General features: G+C 29.1%; 1 protein-coding gene across 1 annotated transcript; it reads right to left on the bottom strand.

The window, feature by feature from the left end:
• Positions 1–365: 365 nt before the first annotated feature.
• Positions 366–3,735, bottom strand: LOC129874067 (auxin-responsive protein IAA32-like). The gene is made up of 4 exons (XM_055949297.1): positions 3,585–3,735; positions 2,892–3,131; positions 652–760; positions 366–432 (listed from the first exon to the last, which is right to left on the bottom strand). The coding sequence occupies exons 1-4, from the start codon at positions 3,733–3,735 to the stop codon at positions 366–368; spliced, it is 567 nt and encodes a 188-aa protein (XP_055805272.1).
• Positions 3,736–10,375: the final 6,640 nt, after the last annotated feature.

Here is a 10,375-nt window from a genome sequence, read left to right as displayed (position 1 = left end):
TACACAGCACTTCCACCGTTCATCTATTATCTCTAATCAGAAGAGGTATCGAGTAACTCTATTTGCTAGTTGCTATATATGGCCCAATATCGATCCCACCACCATGATGCCCCTAATTGGGTTACAAGCCCATGTTGTAAAGCTATTAGTAGTCGAGTTTAATAGACGAATCGTTCAAACATATTTTGAAGCGAAAAAAAGAAAAGAAACTTGATCTATTAATAAATAAAAACAATTAACTCTAAATACAATACCACACAAGATATTACAATAGACCTGATTAATATGGTCACTCAATTAACAGAAATATTAATACAACTAAAACAAGTCAGACATTATCAAACAGAACGTAGTAATACATATGATCAATTGGGGAAAAATGCTTCATCTTTCCTCACAATTCTTAGCCTCTTCACTCGATCTGCGAACTCACTGTATTAACAATAAAGATTTGAGTTTTATGTATTCATAATCCAAATAACCAACTTTTAAATGAGTTGAATTCGACAATTTTGAAATAAATTGAGTGACTAATGAATAGATCATTAACTTGTTCAAATTTAAACAGATCAGACCGATTATATTTGCATAGGCTAATTTTATCGTCCTTAATTACCTACATTTTAATAATATGGGGAAAAAAATACTCACTTCCATGGAACATCACCAACAGTCCTCCATTGGTCATTCCTGTCCTTGTAAAATAAGGAAAACTCTGAACCATCTTGGAATAGCCTTAGCCCATCCATACTTTGTTTTCCTACATAAACCAAATTAAAAAATAATAATAAAAATTCAACACTTCATTTATTTTCAAGATAGATTTTTGTAATTAGTGTGATTTAATCTATTATAAAAACTTACTTTTCTTAATTTTCAGGTTACTACTTTTACTTATTATGAATAGCTAACTAAAATTAAATTAGATGAAAAGGTTAGCACAAAAAAATTATGACCTGCACAATATATCCAAATTTAAAGTGGTCATTAACCCACTCATTGCATAACATAATTCATCTAAAAGTTGAGTGATTTGGGTTAAATATGTTAAGTTGACCCATGAAAAAAAATTGTCAAGATATTTTAAACATTTAATTCTTTTGTTTAGTATGTTATATATAGTTATAAAAAAGAAAAGACATTATGAGGTTATTAATTGCCCACCTTTCGGCTACCTTTGTTTTAGGTAGATTTTACTTAAATCTCATAGTGATTCTTTTCAATTACACTTTATTCTTATACTTTTAAAAATTACCTCGAAATTCCTCAATTTTGGTGGAATTCAGACATATTACGTACATCCTGATACATCACGTAAAGTGATGTACCCGACTAATTCATCGCGTAAAGTGATGTATCTGACGTCTTGATACATCATGTAAATAATGTATCCGACCGTTACATTGCATAAAGTGATGTATCTAACGTTCTGATACATCGCGTAAAATAATTTATCTGATTGATACATAGCGTACATTGATGTATCAAAGAATAAGAAAGAGTAGGGATTTTTGTTATTTTTTCAAATGATAGAAAATTTTAGAGAATATGATAAAATAAGTTGTGTATTTAGATAATTTTTTCTTATTTTAGCCCACCTCACACCAATCCAACTCAACCCAAATTTCGTTTGGATGGGTCATTAAACGACTTATTTATTAACTCAATTCGTTTTGATATTCTCAAATTCAATCAAACTCACCTACTAGATATATCTGCCTACAATTACGTTTTAAATGACAATATTGCGTAAAAATAAATAGGAAACTAATTGAAATAACCGTTCGCCCAATAACATAACCGACTGAGATGTATACAACCACAATAATATATTAGTGTAATCCACAAGTGAAGTATGAGGAGGATGGTGTATGCAGATCTTACCCCTACCTTGTGCAGATAGGTAGATTGTTTTCGATAAAACCTCGACTAACCGAAAGTGATAATATATACATATATAAAATGGGTCAAAATTTTTCCCCCCCCCCCCCCCCCGAAGTTTGGATTAAAAATCAAATCCCCCCCCCAAACCAACTTTCAACAATAATCATCCCCCCCCCTTCCTCTTATCCCATGAAATATCTATTTTGCCCTTGATTATCTATCTCCCATCAACTATTTATACAACTAAAAATAATAGGTAATATGTAGCTTTTAAATATATTTCAAAAATAATACAAAAATATTAATAAAAATAAATGTATATCCTATTAGAAAAATTAAAAGATTATCTATTTGTATTGTAAGTAATTTTTTATTTTTTAATTTAAAAAATACTTCATTATTGACAAACAAAAATTGTTTATCTATTCAGACATTTAAGAATAAGAGAGAATCGAAACATGCATTTATATATATATATACATATTAAATGCATGTAATATTAAAATAATAATCATAAATAATAACATAAATTTTCATTACAAACTGATAAAAAAATTATTCTACTTATAATTTTAATGTGCTTAAATAAAAATCTATAAATACTTAGATTAAGAAAGATAAATAGTATACATTAGAGTTTTAATTATTATTAAAATATTTACTTTTTACTCTATTCATTTATTTTCATTATAGAACGTCAATAATTTATATATTCAATTAGGATTTTTTTACTTTAGTTTTTTTGAATAGAAAAAATAATTTTTGTTTTTAATAGAAAATTTATTACCTAGAATAAAAAAAATCATGATTTTAAAGAAGTAAAAAAAAGACAAAGATTGATAATATAAAGGATAAAATAGGCATTTTAAAAAATTAATTAGGATAAGGAAGGAAAAATAATTATTATTGAAAGTTGGGGGGAGTTTGATTTTTAAACCAAACTTAGAGGGGAAATGATTTTGCCACTATATAAAATTAGTGTATAATATATTTATATTGGAACATACCAAACATGTCTTCTAGTTGAGTTGCAAGACTAGAATATCCTGATTGTTGAAGAATGCAAATCTTTCTTCCAACAATAACTCCATCCATGTTAACTTTCACATATCCCCAACTCTCTTTGCTTTGAGCCCCTTCACCTTCATCATCATAATTTTCAATAAAATTTGTAGGATATTCACTTCTTGAATTATTCCTTAGTTGTGGATGCAACTGTTGCCAATCTATAAGTTCATCATACCCATCTGCATTCATGAGTACTTAATAATAATTCCCCTTATTAATTTCAAGGATACAAGCATTTTCACGACTCTACCATCCAGTCAATTATTACTAGAAAACAAGAAATTAGCGACATAAAATTTCATAGCTAAATAACAAAAAATTTATGCTAATTCTATTTTAGCTACAGATTAGCTAGGGATTATCGATAAATTCTGTAGGAATTTCCATGTTTTCTTGTAGTGAATTCTTTTCGATTTTAATTACTTTTCACGGTCACATATCTTTCTGGCTAAGGAATTGAAAATCTTTCTTCTATTACATGAATCCAATTTTCACTTCATCTGAGAAAAACTATCATTTTCGGACTGTACTACAGATATCAGACACACGGTGAAACTAAACAATAGATTAAAGAAAAGATTTGAGAAACAAAAGATGAAATTGGAAGAAATGGAAAAATAAAATAAACATACCGTGACTAGATGGATAATAGGCCTCAGGTTGTAAAGCTCTAAGACTTAGCCCCAAATCAATAAAGTTACCATCATCCTTATTGTTTCCTTGATAATAAACAGAAGGAAGAGTTGTATGGTTTAGAAGATATTCAGAAGAATTTGAATCCATATTTGATTCTTTCACAAAATAAATATTGCTATGTCAATGTAGAGATATATAGAAGCAAGATATATGATTGAAACAAAGAGAGACATATAAGCTCTATATAGTAGTTCTAATTGTGCATGGTGAGTCCAGAATTTAGAAGTTTCGGGTTCAAAATAAGTTTAGACTCATTAATTTATGCATTTTTTTGGGTCTTGGAGTAATAGTTGGTGAGTCGAGAATTTAGAAGTTTCGGGTTCAAAATAAGTTGACTCATTAATATATGCATTTTTTTGGTCTTGGTGTAATAGTGAAGTTATCTATATAGGTCATTAGTTCAAGCCGTATAATTAATTATTGATGTTTGGGTCAGAATAGACTGCCCACGTAGGGGTGTACCTAATCTTTTTCGAACTATGTGTGAACTCATTATGCTTTGTGCACCAAAATATCTTTTTTTATACATGAACAATTTGAAAAAGAAAAAAAAACAATGAATTCAGTTGAAGTCACATAACACACCGCGTACTCCCTTGTACTTTTCATGTCCATGCAAAACAAAACACACTTCTTGCAAGAAAAGAAAGAAATCTAGCTATATGCTTGAAACGAAGAGACATGTAATTATGCTCTATATAGTATATAGTACTATTCATTGGTGAATTCAAAATTTAGACATATCAGATTTACCATAGGTTTGGACCTATATATTATATGTATGCACTGTTTTCATCATAGTTGTATATTAAAGTTATCTATGATCTATATGTTAGGAATTCGAATTGCGCAATTAATCATTGATAATTACGTCAGAATAGACCACTTACATCATCACACCCTTCTTCGAACTCATGTTTTGTGTTCCAAGCTAGCTATCCTTTTTTAAAATAATGAATTTAGTTGAACTCACGAAACGCGTCTTACCTTGTACTTTTCATGTCCATGCAAAACAAAACACACTTGTTGCAAGAAAAGAAATAAATCTAGCTAGGCTAAGAGAAATGCAAACATGGGTGGTGGACATGGAAAGAGAAGGAACTCATTTCCCATAATCAATCATTTAAGTGTTAGTTATTTTTGTATATTTAAATTTTCTGACATTTATTACATGGAAAATCTCAATGGATAACAGAAAAAGAACAAGATATGGGCAAAAAAAAATCCAATAAAAGTAGGGTTCATATGTTTTATACTTCCAACACTTCAAAGATCTTTGTAATATTGGATTTTCACATTAAAATTTTTGTTGTCCTGATTCAGAGACGGATTTAAAATTTAAATTGTTTGTGTTTTATATATGTTGCAGCTAAATCTACTGACCAGAAGTGGAATCACCTTTTTCATTTTTCATCGAAAAATTATACTTGTTGATAAGTCAATTTTTTTAATGTATATATATTAAATTATTAATGTTGAATAATAACCTTAGCTTTCTTGTATATTTACTTTTAATATTCTGGATCGTCTTAGTGAAAATCATAACTTCGCCACTCATATTACTGACAATTTGAATTACTAGGTTCGAAATTTAATATTTTTACACATATTTAATAAATTTCTTGACACATAATATATTAGATTTGAATTAAAGCGACTCAATTTTATCGAATCCGTAGATAATACTATGAATCCACCCCTATCTTGTTTCTCTTTTATCCTTGTTATTTATCGTGTGTTGGTGTTCATTATTATTTATCGCAAATTTTATTTTTGTGTGCTATTGTTTTTCGACATATCTGACACAATTAAATACATATGTATGTCTATGGCTCAACAGGCCTACATGAATCAACAGAATTTGACTAAGATATTATGCAGTATTTCAGAAGAGGATAAACAAAATTAATTAATTCCAGAAATTGTCTGACTTTGGATTTTTATTTTCTCATTTGTTTATTTTTGGTATATATATATATATATATTTCTATTTTTCTTCCTTTTTAATCCTTGTTATTTTCTTCTTATCTTGTGAATCCCAACCCATATTGTATGACCATTGATTTAGTGACACGTCATGGATTGAATGTATGCAACTCAATAACTTTTGATTAAATTTAATTGTGTATTTATTTTAAGAATTCATTAAATATGTACGATGGTTAATCATTTTCACAATTTAAAATCCATAAAAATTAAAATCCTAAATCCGCTTATGTATATACAAAGCCTAACATAAAACCAAGACATCATCACTCATGGCATGTTTTGCCAAATGTTCAAAATCTGTTTATTTTACAAAGTACTTTTTTTAAAATTAAAATATCTTATTTTTTTCAAACTATTTAATTTTTAATTAGTATGGGCAAATTAATTTCAGATAAAAACTTGTTTGTTTTTCCTCTTCTTCTCCCCTTCCTCCTTTTTAACAGGAGCGAATATCTCAAAATTATGATGCACGTGAATTCATGATCTTTAAAAATCGATCAAAAAGATTGAATGGTACGTGTAGTTGACTGTTGAGTTATTTGTTCAAAGAAATAGTGATTGATCCTCACTTAAGATACATAAATGTTTCAAACTTCAGATATGCTAATCTAATATTTGATTATATTTTAAATAAAGATCCGGCCTATATGTGCACTTTCCTCCAAAGTAAGATTATACTTACTTGACACAAAAAATAAATAATTAGCCATCCATAGCCTATTCTTAATTAACTCTCTTAAATGTCCATTCGATCAAAATAAATTACACTCTGTGCTCTTCTTCTAGCGTAGATCCAATTCGCTTATTTGATATCGTCATGTGATACCATCACAGTTTATATATATATATATATATATTGTGATGATATAATTTAATATTTATGTTATTTTTTCTGAATATATGTTATGGTATCATTGAGAAATTTAAAAGTGTCTCATTAAGTATTGAGGATTGACTTGGTGAAATAGTGGTTGTTCCTCATTTATATAATTTCAATATTATAATAATATATAAATGTATCGTGATAGTATCAATCATGTACCATCAATGATGAGACGGAATCTGAAGACAGTAGCGATGAGGATGACATTCGGAATAGCAACACCAGCAAAAGGATTCTCCTAAGATATTTGTCCGATCAAATAATTCTTATGCTATGAAATTCAGTGCAAATCGAGCTATACAAACTGAAGAGTGTCCGTTAATACATTGATTGGTTCGATTTGGTTTTATGTATTATCGGTTTGCTTTATCGATTTTCGATTTTTAAATACACTAAGTTAATAACTAAATCAATAAGATATTTTTTAATCGATTTTGGTCCTTCGGTCTTCGATTTAACCAATAATAAAATGCTCATAAAATAATTAACGAGATAAAAATTTAATAAATAAGTTTAAGTTTTGTGCCCGTGTTCTATTTTTTTAACTTTTTCATACCATCAAGTAATTTTATATTTAACCATGTTTAATACTATACTTTTAGATATACTTCTGATTTTTACAAAAAAAAAAAAAAAAACTTAATAAAGGTGAGTTCTATTTGTACTCTTAACCAAAATCAATTCTTAGTTATACTCATTTGACGGAAATGCCCTTACGGAAGGAAGAAGTGTAAAACGCAAATCACCAATACGATTTACAGTCTCATATGCTTTTCCTTTCCCTTTTCTCTTTTCTTTTCATTTTTTTTTAAGTCTCATTTACATATAAGACTCTATGATGGGTTTAGGAGAGATAAAGATAGGTTGACATAACACACTTACAGTATATTGAGGTTGAGAATTAAGATAGAAGGCTAGTAATAGATAATCGAGCATTGTTTATTTTTTTATTTTTTTTATTTTATTAGTACTTATTGTTTTCTTTCCTTCTATTGTCGTACTATTTTTGCGTTCGACTATGTTTTTCTACTCCCTTCATTTTAATTTGCTTATATGATTTTGATCCGGCACAAATTTTTAGAAGTAAAGAAAGACTTTTGATTTTTTTGATCTTAAATAAGGATATGTAAAATATACTAAAATATGTTTTAATCTTGTGCCGTTAAACATGTAATGGAAAAAGTTGAAATTAAAAATTTACCAAAAAAGAAAAGAAACATTATGTTTTAAATCGACTAAAAAGAAAAGTAAGACAAACAAATTGAAACAAAGAGAGTATACAATTTATTCACTATTGTTTCTCCTTTCAATACTTGATTTTGATATATGTTACTTGAATCGGGGATCTATAGGAGACAACATATTAATTTAACGATAACAACATGTCATATACCATTATGGTAGCATTGAGAATTTAGAAGTTCCACATTAAGGATTGAAGATTGGCTTTGTGAAATAGTGATTGTGGGCAATCACCAGTGGATATGAAGTAATTTCAAGCTTTTTCTTCAACTCAATGTAGACTTTATGCTCATATTATTAAATATTTTCAATGGCAGAAATTCAGATGCATTTACATATTTGATCTTGATGTTTTTCGAAGCAACAATTTTAATTTGATTTGAGATTTGTATGGAATCGAGTGTTGTGGAATCGAATATTGATTTGAATTGGAGAAGAAGAAGAACGAGGAAGAAGGAAAATTAGAAAAGAAAGAGCGAACTAGAGAAGAAGAAGAACTGGGAAGAAGAAGACTTGGGGAACAAGGAGCGAACTGGAGAAGAAGAAGAAAAAAATTGGAGTATGAATTGCAAAAGGATATTTATTTGTAATTATTTTGCTTTTATGGGGGTATGAACTTAGTTTTCCTTTTTTACTACTCCTTCTGAAGAAAACCACTTTGAAGTGTTTAACCATTTTCATAATTAAATAAAAATTTTAAAAATTCCACTTAATTTTTGAAAAGAAATTAAAAAAAACTTAAATTTAAAAAGATTCTAACAGATAAATGCTTCAGATTTTTTCAAATAACGGGTAAGAGATTTCTATTTTCATTTTAAAGTCTTTATTAACACTTGAAATATCTGCTAACATGTTGTTATCCGACAATTTAACTAAAGCTGTTTGATTCACCTGAACAATTAATTTTTAAGTAAAGGGAAAAGCACATTTGAGTCCTTTTTGAAAGGCTTTTAACTCGAACAATCTAAATTAATCAAGGGTTAAACAAAACTTTAGCCAAATTAGCTGATTAGTGAAGAAATGAAGTAAATCAACACAAAAGAAATTAGTTCATCTTTTGGAGAGTCCGATTAAATTTTAAAAATGAAAGTATGTGTGCCCAAAATCAGTTTCTATACTGATATTTGGGCCGATATGCTGCTTCTCTTTTGTAATGTATGGACTTGGTCCATTTTTCTATTAGTGAATTGTGACATTAGTAAGTTTCTATTAGTGAATTAATCTTACAAAAGCAGAGGAATTTCATGGAATAACATGTAAACTATGGACATTTAGTACAAAACTATTATGAGTTCAAAAATTAGAGTCCTAAAGCTGAAATCAATATAAAAAGCAACATGGTCTTACTGGAAAGAAAATGAGATGCAATGTGGCTCGGAAGTCTTCAAAAATGTCACCAGAACCTCCAAAAATAGTGTATTTTTGGAGGATCCAAACGCATGTGGTAGCTTTTTTTGAGAGTTTGAACAACATGGGATGTGGTATATATGTTATGGGCTTATCCCAAGTCAGTAGTTTTGATTCAGAACTTATATATGTGTTACAGAAAATCATGAAACAAATACAAATAGTCGATATCGACCTACCAAATCTACTTTAAAATAATAATATATATATATATATATATATATATATATATATATATATATATTAAAATATTAGTAAAAGTAGATAAATTTGACTCTTCAAAATAAAATGTGATAAGCACTTTCGGCTTCATCATCAATGATAGCTGTACCTCAAAAAAATTACAGACCGTCATTGTATTCGTCGTGTTTTTTTGTTAGCTCATTGTGTTTTTTTGTTTTATTTACCGTTGCTATTTTGTGTTTCAAGGCGGTGGTATTGCACAATCACCGACTTCCGTAATGTCACCGCTAATCTTTTTCGTTTTTTATTCGTCCTTTCAGTTCGTATTGTTTCCGTTCCAATGTGATTTTTGTTCTTTTTCTTCTTCGTCTTTATCATCTTTTTGGGTCCCATATGGGATGAATCTCTCCTTTGTTCTCTCATATTCATTTTCTTAATTTCTTCTTCTTTCCTTCTCTGTTTTAGATGTGACTTTGGCTTGTGGGTCTTCACTTCATGAAATTCAAATAAAAGAAATTGAGTACTAGTAAAAGAAATTGAGTACTAGCATGTATGGCTATGGATGCTGCAAACAGGCTTTCTGCAATTGCTGCCGAAATGGGGCTTTCGTCGTGTCCACGATCATGACAGGACTCGAGGAAAAAGTCCCGGCTAACTCCGTGCCAGCAGCCGCGGTAAGACGGGGGAGCCTAATCGCGTTTGGTCCCAAATCTTAGAGGTTGCTTTAACCAATAAACGCTGGTTACATTTCATTATGTTATTTGTAATAACTAACCAGTTTATGGATGAGTGCTCTTTGAGTAGTTGGTCCGGCTCTGAACCTACGTGTCAATGATTGGGATAGCTGACTTACCTTCTTAGTTAGGACATTCAAGCTTCTAGTCTCTAAAAAGGAAAATGTTAATTGATATATATGTAGAATATAGTGTTCTCAAATCTTATTCAGCATACTGATTAATACAGTTTCTGTTTTTGTGTACTTAATTTGTCTTTGTTTTTCAAGTTATGTTTCATCTTTCATTT

The sequence above is a fragment of the Solanum dulcamara genome, chromosome 2 (assembly GCF_947179165.1).
Source record: "Solanum dulcamara chromosome 2, daSolDulc1.2, whole genome shotgun sequence".
NCBI lineage: Eukaryota > Viridiplantae > Streptophyta > Magnoliopsida > Solanales > Solanaceae > Solanum > Solanum dulcamara.
The sequence above is the reverse complement of the archived record's forward strand: the minus strand, read 5'-3'. Positions and strand labels throughout refer to the sequence as shown.

Bases quoted from the DNA above. Each gene is read 5' to 3' on its own strand.
- LOC129874067 (XM_055949297.1), bottom strand. From the start codon at position 3,735: ATGGATTCAAATTCTTCTGAATATCTTCTAAACCATACAACTCTTCCT. The intron at 761-2,891 runs GTATGTTCCAAT...TGGTTTATGTAG, and splicing joins TCAACTAGAAGACATGTTTG to GAAAACAAAGTATGGATGGG. The intron at 433-651 runs GTGAGTATTTTT...TTGTTAATACAG, and splicing joins GTTGGTGATGTTCCATGGAA to TGAGTTCGCAGATCGAGTGA.